This window comes from Zonotrichia albicollis, chromosome 3, assembly GCF_047830755.1.
Source record: "Zonotrichia albicollis isolate bZonAlb1 chromosome 3, bZonAlb1.hap1, whole genome shotgun sequence".
In the NCBI taxonomy this organism is placed as follows: domain Eukaryota; kingdom Metazoa; phylum Chordata; class Aves; order Passeriformes; family Passerellidae; genus Zonotrichia; species Zonotrichia albicollis.
Genome location: NC_133821.1, coordinates 55786929 through 55802219, shown reverse-complemented (window position 1 = coordinate 55802219; position 15291 = coordinate 55786929). Strand labels below are relative to the sequence as shown.

Below are 15291 nucleotides of genomic sequence, written 5' to 3'. Positions count from 1 at the left end.
TCCAGTTCAGCGCAAGAGGGGCAGCTGAAACAAATTCCCCTTTGCTGTAAAGCCTGGAAGAAATACAGGGTCTGCTTCCCTAACATCACCAAATCTGTTTTCACTTTGTAAAGAAGCTGGCATACTGAGCTTAACAGGAATAGCAATATATGTTACTCTCAGATATTTGGGTAACTTTTTCAATTGCCACTTTTAGAAGTTTTACCTGCTGTTTTGTCTGCATCTGACAGCTAATAGAAAATACCAACTTCACTGCTCAGTTTTAAAGCTTCAGAAGTGGAATTAGTCTTCAGCCCTTTAATGGCTTAAAAAAAACCCCTCTGATAATTGATCTTCCCCTCTTATTTAATTGCTCTTAGTGGGTACTTTAGTCACAATGTCAAAACTTATCTTAAGCACTTTGTAGTTTTAATCCTCTCACTATTAAGCTTTCATTTAGGATAGGCTTTACTCATTCATATTGCTTCAACAAGAGTGCCTCAAGCACTCAAGAGTGCTCAGATCTTTACTTCTTCTCTTTCTCCATGTATTGGTACAATCAAAGTGTATAAGATTATAAGTTACAAAAAGGTTTGTATGATCCTCTGGATCACAACTTGAGCACACATTTGCTGTTTGAAATGCAGAGTGATGTGTGTGCTTGTAGTGCTGTCCCAGCTACAGTCACAGAGGCCATCCTATCTCCAGTACTGTGGATTAGTGTATGAGCATATCACAGAGTCTGCCTGGTCATGCAGGGCTGGTCTTTGTGGGCTCTGCACTGGAGACAGTGGCACTGAACTTTGACTTACCTGCCATGGGAGGCTGCTGCTTTCTTTTCAATTTGCAGAGTCTATGGAAGTTAGTCTTGATCTTTAGATTTAGTTGTTACTGTGCAGCCATGACTCTTGAGGCTTGCTTGTAGTCCAGTCTGTGATTACAGTACCAAACCTAAAGTATAGAAGAGGGTATTTAGAAGTATTACATGTATATATTTTAATTTAGGGAAAAGCTTGTTAGGACTCTGACTAGTGTTCAGAACAAGGCTCACTTAGGAGCATTGCCTTGCCACTGACAAATGTTTTACAGATGATCTTCATCCTTCATTTTTCATTTGTAGGAACGTGCTGGTCTTTCATAGTTTCTACCTTGTGGTGGAATATTTGTCAGTTCCTTCCTTTAGTATCATATGTTTGCAGAAGTGTTGGCCTCTGACACTTTAGGATTTCATTCAGATCTTATCTAGTCTTCAACCCTGCTAACATGTTGTGGTATTGGTAGAAGCATTGTATTCTTTAGTGCTTTTTAGCTGATGTCCATGATAGCAGGTGTATTTGTTTTTGACTGAGTCAGTGCTGCAATGATTATCTTTGAAGGCCTCCAGCTTTGCCCATGCCTCTTCTAAGGAATGCTTATTCTCCATGCCTGTATGCAGTGGCCTGAAATATGAAAATTATAAATGAACTGGAATGGATTTAATTTGGCTAACAACTATGTTGTAGTTAATGACTTTGGATAGTATAAGACCACAATCTTAGCATAAGCTTGAGTATAGCATATGTACAGGGCTAATGTGTAACTTTAGTGTAGGTGGTTGTTTGAGAGACTGTCTTTCATTAGTGTTGTACTTTTTATCTTGTTAGATGAGTAATTTCTCGGTTTTTTTCTTCATTTCAGGCTTGACAAGAATGTATTCACAGGTGTTTCATATTGTTTGATGACTAAATAAAATTCCACATGAAGTTGAGAAACTGTCTCAAAGCACTTGTCTAATATGCAGCTAGCCTGTGGGATTCTTTGCCATTAGCTCTGTCTCAGTGGTATTTCCCCCAGATTCAAAAGGATGAAATTATTGACAATCTATTAACTTGTAAAGGAATATTGTTCTTCATAACTCAGGGCAGAACATGAGGACCTGCTGAATTTTAGCAATAAAAAATGCCCCAATAAAAAAATATTTCCAAAGTGTCATCCAAAGATGACACTTTGGAAACTGTTGAACATTGTGGGGGGGGGAGGTGTCTGTTTTGTTGTATGTAAACAAGAATAATGTGTACATGTTAATTTGAGATACCTCTGAGTTATGTTTCTGTCATTTAGAGCTGGTTTCACCAAAAGTTATGCTAGACAATTGAAACAGTCATGCTGGGGACAGCAGACATAAACACAGGTCAGAATATATCACAGGAAGCTGATTAAATGCTAGCAAATACCTTATAGGTTACGTTTTGAAAGAATACATTGACCAAATTTTAGAAGTGTAGTTTGAAACAATCTTTGTGCCCAAAGACATTACCCATGAGTTTGATTTCAAACTATGAAAAACCTGAGGCCTGAAAATCCACGGGAAATTATAATTTGTGAGTAAGCAAGGGTTTGGCTTTTTCTTTCTTATGTCATTGTGTGGTACACCACAGGTCTGGGTCTTGCTCAGAGGCATGACAGCTCTGAAACTGTTTCTGAGGTGACCTGCCTGCACCTGCTGTAAGGCTTCTGTGTGTCTCAAAGTGTCTGTAGCTTTGGATATGTTTGCTGACTTGATTTTATAAATATATATATATGTATATGAATAGGTATTTTGGAAAGCAGCTGTTTCTTTTATTTGAACAAACCTGGCTTATTATTTGTCTAATCTCATTTGGTTTCCTCCCTTGTCATTCCTATTCTATGGGGAATGGCTGGTTTAGCCATTGTGTCAGTGTTCCCTAACTGTGTTCCACACACAATACAGAAATGCATATTTTTATTTTTTATGGACTATTTTTTCAGTAAGCACAGATAATTCTTTTAAAGCTTTTTTTTTTTCCAGGGTAAGATACAATGCTTGCACATCCACAAGGGGTAGAAATTTCCTAATTCTCAGGTTGTATAAGCACTGAGCTTCATGGATTAAATTTTTAATACCATGGCAGTAGAACACAGGTAAACAACATACTTATAGAAGGTTTATAATACTTGGAGAAGCAGGACTCTCAGCCTTCAGGTATTGCAAGACAAACATCCTTCTCAAATGAGATGGGAGTTAGAACAGAAAGTGGCAATATGAAAATTATGCAGACATAAACACACTTGTGTATTCTGAAACATCATTACTCTGATGGTCTCACCATACTTCTGAGAGTTCATTAAAATAAGACTTGTTTACTGTCTTGTGCACTTGACATACTTCCCTGGCTCATAGAAAGGACAGTGCATGTATTATTTATCCAAACATACCAAGCATTTTTGGTTTTCACCTTTTTCATTGTTTTTGGGGGAGAGACTCTGAATAACTTGTTCAGAAATAATATTGATCTAGTTAATTATGTATAAAGCTAAAATCTAGTTACTGAACTCCTTGATGAAATCAAGAACTTGGTCAGAAATAGCACTGTGCCAAAAAGACTGACAGCTACCTGCAGCCTTATAATAAATTCTGTATGTTAAGAAGTTATCTTTTCATGTGCAATGTCGTGATTGGAGCAGCACTGCCTTAGTATGTAATAGGTTTTCTGCTTCTGTAACTGCAAATAGTTAATAAATAATAGCAGAGTACAGAGCAGAAAGTGGCTGAAAATATTAAGAGGAGTTCTTCTGTGGAGCTGGAGTGTTGCCTGGTATGTCTGTTTTGAGAATGAATCAAACTTAAAAGATCCTGGCTTTGCTCTTGTTTGCTTATATTTTTGACCGAGTTGTTGGGTGGTTAGCAAATGTTCGCTGTGTTTTGTAAGCTATTCTTTTGGCTGATTGCCTGCATCAGGAATGCCAAGCATCAAAGTGTCTCAGCCTTTCTGAGGTGCTCTGCTTAAACTGCAGGTTCCTGTTTTCTTTCTCTGTGTTGCTCCTGCTGTGTAACCTATTTTGGCAATATCAGCTGGGTATTTCTTTCCAGCTTGTGTAAAGTTGTGAATCATTCCAAAAGAACAGAAAAGGAAGAATGCTGATTTCGGTGACATATTACTTTGAGCCTTCCACTTCATTTTCCCACCATGTACAGATTTCAAGGCAGCACTATACTTCCTATTTCATTCCAGGGCACACTGGAATATTACTCTGTTGCATGCTCTCATGCACTTTCTTTTCCTCCCCAGTTTGCACAGAGGATTTCATTCTTAGTTATTTTCTTTAACCAGATAATCAAAATTGCTGTCTGCTACTGACAAGCTAAACTTAATTTCTGCAATAACCCTGACAATCTTTGCTACAATAGCAGAAGCCTCTTGTGGAGTGGCTTAGTGTTAATAACATGCTGTTGCTCTTCAGTATGTATGTGTCCTCTGCTAACAGAAGCTTGAGTTGAAAGTTTAACTCCAGACTAAATCTTATTAAATAATGGTAGATATATAAATGTTAAAATCCTTGAAAAGGTACCAATTATACTCTCCAGAGCATAAACATTAGGTACAAGCAATGAGGCTGGAATAAGCATTTGTTACTTGAAGTTAATACTGTATAAACTAAATGTAGTGTTTCTTGGCCAGAGGTTACTTGTGTGTGTATGTATATATGAAATATTAATATGTATATATATGTGTGTATTTTTTTATATATGTGTGTTCATATATATATATATATGTATGTATATGTACGGATGTACTTTATTCTAGAGAATGGGTGAAAAGGTTTGAACAGGAGGCCAGAAAAAACTTGATTGCACAATGTCTTATGGAAACCAAGGGATTTTTCAAAGCATTGGTTTTAATAGCTGCTGAAAAAGCAACTTCATTGCAGTCTGTACTTAAAAGGACTTGTAGCCGTGCCATGCCTGGTCAATGTTTCTCTCTTACGTGAAACAGAAAACTAGGGAAGGTAAATGAACAACTTCCTGTAGCTGTATGTTACATTGTTCTCTTTCCCTTGTGCTGTAGCTGTTGGGCAACAGTTTCTGAAAGTAATAAACTAGTATTATGGGCTTTTGAATTAGTACTGAATTTTATTATGATACTGCTGTTTGCTGGACATTCCAGGCCTTTCTGGGCAATGTATTGTTGAAAACATAACCAAGGAAAAGGCCCAGTTCACTTTAGTATAGAGAGTATTAGTTCTGACTCTGTGCTTTTGTTGCATTTTCTTCTTTCCACAAATTCTACAGTTGTTAGAGATAACATCTAATAAGTAGCACAATGCAAATTTAGTATGCTAATGATTCAGTATTCAAGATTGCTAAATTTGTTTTAGAGTTCCATCCTTGTAAGGACAATTATGATATTTTCTTTCAAAGTCCACTGAAGTACAAGACAGTCCTACACTTTAAGATGCTCAGTTGATTAGCAACTTCACAGAAATGGAAAGAAGTTTAGAAAAGAAAATTTTCAGGTACAAGAAATTAATTTTTACCCCAACAGTAAACAGGTGATTACTCCCTTGAGAGGTGGGTCAGAAAGGGGCCAGAAGGCAGACATGATACAAGTTGAATTATGAGCATGAAGCAAAAATGGGCAGGAGAATATCAGATTATTTGCAATTAAGTGGGTTTTTCCTTTTATAAATAAATACTGTGTAGTAGAGGTGGTTTTTTATGAAATATGATAGTCATATTCTTCTAGCAAATGAAAATGCTCCTTTTTTTTTTTCCTAAGAGCTGGCTATGTGAAGCCCTGACACTGTTACACTGTTAACATCTCACTGGGACTGTGTACAGTGTTCTGGTGGATTTCTTTCTGCTCTCATACAGCTTAGTTAGGTTTTATCATGAACTGCTGCCAAAGATATGTTTGTGCTGTCAGTGTGTTTCAAAGCTTCATTGCAGAAAAATAAGTAGGTACAACTCAGAAGTTGCTAGCACTTTTTGAAACAAATCCTGAAAGAAGTGCCCCATTATCTGGCATGGTACCTTTTTGCAATTTTTTTCTGCACTGTAGAATCAGAGCATCTTAATTCCTTACCCATCCTGTATTAAATTATTGTGGTAAGAATATATGCCTAATGTCTTTTTGTGTTAATGGCAACAAAATCTTACTTGATCTGGCTACTGATATTGGGAATCCACCCTTTTGATAGAATATGGCAATGTATGTTAAATCCGTGTAAGCAAGGAAGCAGTGCAGGAAACCTGGAGACTGAAGCTTCAGCTGGAAGGACACAAAAACATGATGGACAGCTTATCTCTACATTTGTTACTCTGGTGCAACTGCAGAACCACTAGCTGCTTAGACTATTCTATTTCAATAAGTTGTGACAATTACCTGAATGGGTAAGTTAGTTTTTTGTGAGGCTGTGGGTGAAACATGTTTCCTAGTGATCAAAGGGAGGCCGATTATTAGGTGCTTGCCTGGGTAATCTGTAGTGTTTGTCTCTTTCCTTAAGGAAATCTGTCATGTAATGTTCATTCTCATCATAACTTTAAGCTGAAGTTTTTTTTTACTTGCCATCTGAGAATACTAAACCAATTAATGTAGTGTTTTTCTTTCCTTTTTTTTCCTGTCCCCCTCTGTTGTGTTTTGGTTTTTTCCTCACAATTAGGGTATAATAAATGTAACTGTGGATGTAATAAATATCTTTTGAGGGCTCACCTAGAGACCTTCTGAGGCTTTTTTTGGTTACTACCCTTTGCATTCCCAGTGATAAATTTCCAATTGATGAGTTTCCCATTGACAAATTTTCAATATTTATTAACTATGTCTTCCCCAGTGCTGAGTGTAATAGAGAATTGGTATTCTGTCAGGACAGACTGGGACAGATTTAAGATGCATTTACATCAGCACCTGACTGCATAATTCAGTTCTCCTTCTGTCCCTCACTTGTACGTGGAGCTGCAAGTTCTTCAAATATTATATATGCAGGTAGTGATCACTAAAACCTCATACTGTTTCTAAAGAGAATTATTTAAACTTGTGTACCTAGCTCATTTACAAACTGATGGATTTTATTATGTTAGCTCATCTCATGTATGCCAATTATTTTCTCTGTGCACAACTGAAATCCTATTATGATCTTAAACTAAAAGTGAAAACCAGGACTTTAAAGCACAAAAGAACCCTCAAGGACTCTTTCTAAATTTCAAATAGCTGTCATAAAAGAACTTTTAAAAAATCATATTAACCATGATATTTTTCTTTTTTTATAAACAGGTGATCCAGGAGTGATATTTCCAGAATATATTTGCTTGTTCTTCCAGATAGGAGATAAATGTGTTAAGCTGGCAAAGTGATTCTGGTAAGAATTTTTCACTACTTCTACAGTGAATGTCATTACATGTATAAGTGTTTGCAGTTTTGCTACTAGAAGGAGCTTTCTGTACCATTAGTGCAAACAAACTTGCTTTTAGTTCCAAGGTCTTATTTTTAACCTAATATTCACATATTAATCCATCTGTTATGTTTAAATGCTACATTGAAAATTATTTGGCACTTTTTTTTGGTTGCACTTTCTGTGCTTGGATATGATGAAAGTATTTGACTTTTGAAGCTTTTGCTGCAGCTGTTTATACAGAAATAAAAGGAGTTAAATGTACTGTAGCACTCATTAAGTGAGGTTTGTGTGGATTAAATGATCTTGTTTCCATAGCTGCCATCACTGATTATTGTTTTTGTTTTCCTTTCTTCTGTGATCCTCTTGAGAGTTTTCTACAGCTGAGTCTTGCATTTCGTGTCTTGTTTGAGTTAAATGTTTCTCCATGTACTACTGCTGAGCATCCAAAGCAAAATTAATCAGTCTGGGAAGCAGAGCCACTATTTTTGGTATTTTTTCCAGAACAATGACAGCAGAATTGTCTCTTGAATTAAGCACACACCGGTAGTGACTGCTACCTGCTCAGTTGTGCCAGAAGGAATACACTGTCTGGTTTAGTTGTAAATTTAAAGCATTGTACTTTTGCAACTCCCAAAATTATCTCTACTTAGTAGTTTTTTTTATTTTCCCCTTGAAACAATCTGCATACTGTTGGAATACATAACATGCTATTGTTCAAATAAACTATTAAAGAATAGGATTTCTGTATAATGTTGTGTAAGTGCTATGTGTTTTGCCCTTATGCTTCAAGTCAAAGACCTTTTAGCAGCAGACAAACTTTGAAGCTTGCATAGGGATTACAAGGAAAAGCTGGAACAATGTCATTAACTTTCATTTATGCAGTGTGAGGAAATGCTGTGTTGCAGGCTTTTACTTGTTAGATCTATGAAATCAGTGTTTGGGATGCTGGGCTGTTAGCTAAAGTTTCACTGAAATTCTGTATGTTTGTTCTTTTCTTTCCTTTCTACCCTACGTGGGTATATTGATTGCTCAGTTCAGCAGACACTGTCGTTTGGAGGGGGTGAGATACAGGGAAGAATCTTTCCTGTATCTTTCCCTTTTTCCCCCAGTCTTTTGTCTATAAGGAATGTATTTTCTAATGGAGTTAATTTCTGTCCTTTCCTCTACTTACAGCTCAGACATGAGCAGTGCCAGTAACTCACTGGCACGGGAATTCTTGACTGATGTCAACAGACTGTGCAATGCTGTGGTACAAAGGACAGAAGCCAAGGAGGATGAAGAAGAGGAAACTCATATGGCAGCACTGGGACAATACTTAGTTCAAGGCCGTGGGTTTATTTTGCTTACCACTCTGAACTCAATAATTGATCAGGTAGTTGTTTCTCTGAAGTGGTTATAGTTTTTGTATTGAGCTTTGGCTGTGTGGATTTGTCTGTTCTTGGTCCTGGTTTTCTTTCCTTTTTGTGGAGAGTGTGTGAGTTAATTGGGAAGAGTAGAAATTCAAAAAGGTATGTTGTAGTTGCATTCTGTCCTTCAGCAGGAGCAGAAAATGGGAAACTAGATAATTATAGACCTGTTTGCCAGCTCATATTTGACTAAGGCATGTGTGAAGCTCAAGTGCAGGCTGAGTGGAAGGAGACTTCAGCTGCATGTCCCAGAATCATGTGAAATGTCAAAATGCTTGAGTCAGGTTTTTTGTGTTTGAAAGTTACTGATCTTTAGGAGTGAAACCATTCTGATAGTGCTGCAAAGCATTCCATAAAACAATTGTGCTTGAATTCTGTGCTTTCTACAGTTCTTCCCTGCTCTGCAGTTCTTGGTATGTGAATGTTACAATCCTACTAGAAGTGGAGGTTTTTTGGTGGTTATTCTGTGGTTTTGATTTTTTTTTTGATGTTACATTTTTAGAACAAAGTTTCAAACTTGTCTGGGGCTTCCTGTTGACTTAAAATCACTGTTTTGTGCTTTTGACTTTTCTGATTTTCTTTTTTAAGTAATTCTTTTTGCAAGGGGGATTAGGTGAGCATTTGTATAGAAACAGTTTAGAGGTGTAAGAAATATCTTGGATCTTTATTATCTATCGTTCTATAATTATTACTTATCATTCCTTCCGACTGGCTCTAGTCAATGATACTGTTTTTTCAGTGCTTAAAATAGCAAAAAAGACATAGGGAACTGAATGCTGAATGGCTTGGTAAAATAAAGAAGGTAATCTGTGTTTTAAAAGTACAAGATCTTTTATTTTTTTCCTGACATAGGAGCTGACATGTCGAGAAGAACTTCTGACCCTCCTCCTGTCCCTTCTGCCCTTGGTGTGGAAAATCCCTGTCCAGGAAGAAAAAGCAATAGGTATGTTTTATCACTTAGAGTATTCAACACTTAAAGGAAGTGATTTGTAGTTTTACTACAGAGCAATGTAGTAAAACTACTACTCTGAAGTTTTACTACAGAGCTGAGGATTCTGTGCTGAAGAGTAGTTTATTGTAGTACGTATCCTCTGACATGAAATGAAGATGTGGAATCTGCAGGAAATTTAAATTTTAAAAATGCCAAAAAAATGTGCAGAGGATGTAAAGGCTTTTGGTCAATGTGAAAGGCAATGCTTTTGTTGCTGTGTAAAAACTGAACAAGGAAATGGCGGTGATCTGAGTCAGATTTTTGGGCTCTTATATTTGTCAGATGTACTCTTTCCCTCCCAGACAGTCAAACAAAGAGAATGAAGTAAATGAAGTTACCTGACTGTTTGAGAGAGTTTCTAAGGACTCATACCCAAAACTCTTCCAGGGCTTTTGGTTTTTTTTGCTATTTGCAACTCCTCCAAATTGAAGGCTTTTCTTAATGTTTGTAGACTTGGAATCTTTAAAGGGTCAGTTTCATAGAGGTTTTATATAATAAGCTTTCCTGCTTGCTGAGATGCATCATTCTTTTGTGCTCCTGTAATCATGATGGAATTAAAGCAATGTTTTGGTTATTTTGTGACAGCTTAGTGGCCTTTCCAGGTTGGTTTAAAATGCTGTTGTGTAAATAGGTTTTAAGATGTTGTGGTTTATACACTACATAATGCACAGCTTTTACTTCTACAAATAACCCTCTCTTAGCACTGAAAGAGTAAACATGATGTATCACTTGTGCACTAAATCAGGGTTTTTCTTCAACTGAAGTAAGTTCCCCTGTATTAGGCAGCTTTTTTCTTTCAGTGCAGGTAATATCCTTTCTTTGATAAAGTACTCCTGATAATTTCCCGCCTTCAAAGCAGATTGTTAGTTTCTTAAGTATCACAACAATGACTTTTTAAACAGCATGGCAGAGTCGTGCTTGTACATGGAAGCATCTTTTCTTTCAGCTTAAATAAAGTTTATAGCTATTATGTGGGCTTCTGGGGCTTTGTGGTGGTGGGGGCTGTTGTTGTTAAGTATGACATTTTTTTAAATAATAAATTTATGGGGTAGAGGATACTTGAAGTTCTTTTATGATAGCTATTTTACTGCCCAAAGCATCCAGTTACAGGTCTGTCACTTCTTAAAAATAACAATGGACTTAATCCAAGAACATTCACGGTTGTTTCTCTGCTTGCTTTTTCGATAGTTTAATTGGAGTTTACTGGTAGAAATGAAGCAGTAGTACTTCTGTTTTGTTCTTCAAAATGTGCTTGCCCTTTGACTCAGATTTGAATTTTATACTGCATACTTGAAAGCTGGGGTTTTTGCCTTGGCTTTTGTACAAATATTCAGGATCCTAAACATTATTCCTTTCTGTCTCTCTTTTGTCCCTGACTATTTTAAAATCCCATACTTTTATTTCTGCTGCTTGTATTTGGAATAATTAATGCTGAAGTAAAAAGACTGAGGTCTGTATACTTGAATATTTGCACTGATAATAAGTAGAAAAATATGTTTTCTACACTACTAGTACACTGGTAATGTCATCATGCATGCTAAGAGGGCTGTGAGCTAACACACCCAGCTGAGTTGCAAAAAGTGACAATGGAGCATCAAGTTAAAAAGACCTTTTCCTCCCTTTAGTTTGCTTACCAAAAAGTCCTTTCACCTACTTTGGCGACATATTCTTTTGAGAATGGTTTTTTGAGAATAGTTGTACCAATAAAAAGTTTTAGGAAACCTTTTAGCACACTTGTGTTTAACCCTAAATAGAAAATGAAATAATTTTTCTAGGCTTTAGAAATAACCAGCCCTAAATGTGAGTTGTTGCTGCCTGTTTTACACTGAAGATGTCTGATACAGGTGCATGCAAAACCATGACCTATTAAGATACAAATTTGCTGTGTATTTTAAATCTGGAAGTATTTAACTAAAAAATAAGGGGAAATGCTTTGCATATTCTAATGTTCCTTTGTTGTCTTTCTGTTTCAATAGATTTTAATATACCCTTTAGAGTAGACATATGCCTGACCAAAGAGAGTAATACAAGTTCTGTGAAATCTACTCAGGAAAAACTAAACTTAGATGGAAGCACTCATTCATCTCTTCAGACCTCTGCAAAACTCAATCTGCGATCTCGTAGAAGCGGCCGTCTCCGCAAAACCACGCACCGCTACTCTGTGCGCGATGCGAGGAGGTCCCAGCTGTCCACCTCGGATTCCGAAGGCAATTCTGATGAAAAGACTGCTGTAATAACAAAACACAGACGCTCCCAGTTACTGCAGCCCTTTTTAACCTCTTCTGTTAGGGACAGCTACTCTGGGGGTAGAAGTGATTGCCAGCCTCCCAAAGTGGTACCAGGTTCTAATACCGGCACCCCCAATCTAGAAGGTTCCAGCAGAGTTGTTCCAGCACATGAAATTTTGAATGAGCCAGCTGCAGGAACGTCTGAGAGCAACATGAATAACTCTCCTTTTGACTTATGCCATGTCTTACTGTCTCTCCTAGAGAAAGTGTGCAAATTTGATATTGCTTTGAATCACAGCTCTGCTCTTTCAGCGAGCGTTGTGCCCACATTGACAGAGTTCTTATCAGGATTTGGGGACTCCTGTAATGTAAGTAGTAACTCAGAAAATGAAGTAGTTTCTGCAGGGTGGACGGAAGAACCTGTGGCTCTGATCCAGAGAATGCTCTTTCGAACAATTCTCCATCTTATGTCTTTAGACGTCAGCAATACAGAAACAATGCCTGACAATTTACGAAGAAATATAACAGACTTACTTAAAGCAGCATTAAAAATCAGAATTTCCTTGGAAAAGCAGCCTGGCCCTTTTGCTCCAGGATACAAGAAAACACTACAGCAGCTGGTTCAGGAGGACTATATATTTTCTAGATATCGTCACAGAGCCTTGCTTTTACCTGAGGCTATAGAAGGGGTCTTGCAGATTTTGATCTGCTGCCTACAAAGTGCAGCCTCCAATCCATTCTACTTTAGCCAAGCTATAGATCTGGTTCATGAGTTCATACAGCAGCAGGGATTTAAGCTGTTTGAAGTAACGGTGCTTCAAATGGAGTGGCTGTGTATGAAGAATGAGGGAGTACCTGGGGAAGCCTCAGAGCATCTGAAAGCCCTGATCAACAGCATCATGAAAATAATCAGCACTGTCAAAAAAGTGAAATCAGAGCAGCTTCATCAATCAATGTGTACAAGAAAGCGGCACAGACGATGTGAGTATTCTCACTTCATGAATCACCACAGAGATCTCTCTGGACTCTCTGTATCTGCTTTTAAAAACCAAGCTTCCAAAAATCCTTTTGAAACTGCTGATGGAGAAGTTGATTATCCTGAGAGATGCTGTTGCATTGCTGTTTGTGCACACCAGTGTTTGCACTTGTTGCAGAAAGTTTCTTTGAGCAGTACCTGTTCTGAGATTCTCTCAGGTGTACATAATGTAGGAATATGTTGTTGTATGGACCCAAAGTCTGTGATTGTCCCGTTGCTCCATGCTTCCAAGTTGCCAATATTAAAAAATTTTCAACAGCACATACTGAACATCCTTAACAAATTTATATTGGATCAACTGGGTGGAGCAGAAGTCTCTCCAAAAATTATACAGGCATCATGCAATATATGTACTGTTGACTGTGATCAGCTCGCTCAGCTGGAAGATGCCTTGCAGGGCAGCTCCAGTGATGCCAGTCCCACATCTAGTTCCTCTTGCAGAGTTCAGGGAATTCTGCCTAGCACTGGATCTGAAGATATGTTGTTGAGATGGCATGCACTGGAGGCTTATCAGGACATCATTTTTGAAGAAGACAAACTACGTGGCGCACAGATTGCAAGCCATATTTGCCACTTAATTCAGAAGGGAAATGTAGTGCTCCAGTGGAAACTGTATAACTGTATCTATAATCCCGTGCTGCAGAGAGGAGTGGAGCTAGCTTGCCATGCTCAGCAGCAGCTTGGACTGAGTACAGCTGATAAACTCATGTGCAGTTACCATAGCCAGGATTTGCCTTCTGAAGTGCTTCAGGTTTATTTGCAGATGCTCCCTCTGTTGCTAAAATCCAGGTTGGTTGATTTTCTGTTTATTATTGGGAAACATGCTAATTAGGTACTATTGGAATAAGAATCCCAATATTACCAGTTAGATTGTGCCTGGGCCAGTCCGACCCTCGCTGCTAGGCTGAAGGCGGCTTCTGTGGTGTATCACCCAGAGACACCTTTAGCTTGCTGATGGTTTCACCTGGGCACTAAACAAGTCCAGGCTTGTTAGGGACTCCGTTTACCTTAGGAAGAGGCTTCAGGCGAAGGTAAGGACAAAGGAGGGATTCTGCCAGAGGGTTATATCCAGTGGTTTATTCCATGGTTGCAGATGTCTGAATCTTGGGAAGAACTCCAACAGAATCCCAAGCACATGGCTGGACTCACCTTTTAAGCTCAGGGGGAGGGGAGGGGAGGGGACAGGTGAGCCACCAACCAGGTGGGGAGGGGCGGGGTCTCAAGGGACGAGGGACACCTGGACAGGCCAATGACCCCCAGGCCTGAGGGGCATCCTTTGAACTTGCCCAACCGCATGACGCCTTGTTGGAATGTTAAAACTGATTGACAGGACTCACTCAGCAAGGGGGCGAGGGGGAAGGGAGAGGCGTATAGGCACACCCAGGAAGGGACCCGGGACCCGTAAGTCTAAAACAGGACATTACAACACACTACAAGGTACAGAGCTTTGTGCATTTGTTACTGATTGGAATGTAAGTTTTATTTGGACTGTAGGTGGTGTTTGCCTGTTGCAGGTGGCAACAAGATAAATGTTTGAGTAACAGGATACAAGCCTACATTCATAAACTATAGGAAGTGAGGGCTCTCTGCTCATGAATTATGGTCTTTACAAGCCAAAATCTGTAGCAACAAATAAAATCTTTGTCCAGTGTGACATGCTCTCTGCTTTCTTGTTCTTTGTTCTAAAATTAGTCAGGAATGTTTAACAGATTGATATGTCATTTTTCTGTGGGAATTAGAATATATAGTTTTCTGATCTGTTTCCTTTTTCCTTCTAGAATGGTCACTATAGAAACCACCTTTCAAAAATAAGGCTTGATGTTTACTTTTCCTGTAATAACTGTTTTTTAACTTAGAATATCCTGTTCATTTAAGCACAGTTTACGAACAGGAGCCAAAACAACCCCAAAACACAAAAAAGGCACAAACGTTCTCCCAAGGCATACAATAGATACTTTTTATTTATTGTTAGATTGATTAAATAATTGTTTAATAAATGTATGGAACTTTTTTCAGAATATGAATGTGTGGTTTTGTCCAGGAACGATTGATTTTATTTCTCTTGGAGTCCTGAAGTCAAGTTAGTGGGTTTATCCAAGACAAAAAGTAGATTAGTACTCCAGTTTATGTAAAGGGATTATCTAATACTGTTTTAACTTCTAACCTAACCTGTATCAGAAGCTATTAATTTTTAAAAGTGTACTTACTGGCAAAGAGTCAAGAGAAATAAAGTTTAGATGAAGTTTAAAACGTCCTTTTTTTTTCACTAGCTTAAAGGTGGGAATAAATAAGTAAATGATCCATTTCATTCTAGAGTAACTTGATCAGAGTAAATCTGGTCCTGTGGGAAGGGGATGGGAGGTAAGTAAGGTGGATGTCTACAAGCAAATATAGCATACTAAAAACCTCACAGTTCCTTCCTAAATTTTGTATGAGCTTAATATAATACTTGGAGAGTAGAAGAAGGAAAAAATAGACTTG

General features: G+C 38.0%; 1 protein-coding gene across 4 annotated transcripts in view; it reads left to right on the top strand.

Moving 5' to 3' along the window:
• The window catches only part of LYST (lysosomal trafficking regulator), an 88617-nt gene that overhangs the window by 16861 nt on the left and 56465 nt on the right, over positions 1-15291 (top strand). For all 4 annotated transcript variants that reach the window (XM_026793826.2, XM_074537502.1, XM_014267439.3 and 1 more), the window contains exons 2-5: positions 7029-7113; positions 8323-8521; positions 9408-9498; positions 11523-13599. In XM_026793826.2, coding sequence (XP_026649627.2) covers positions 8330-8521; positions 9408-9498; positions 11523-13599 — 2360 coding nt within the window. In that variant the 5' untranslated portion in view covers positions 7029-7113; positions 8323-8329. The remainder of the gene's footprint in view (positions 1-7028; positions 7114-8322; positions 8522-9407; positions 9499-11522; positions 13600-15291) is intronic.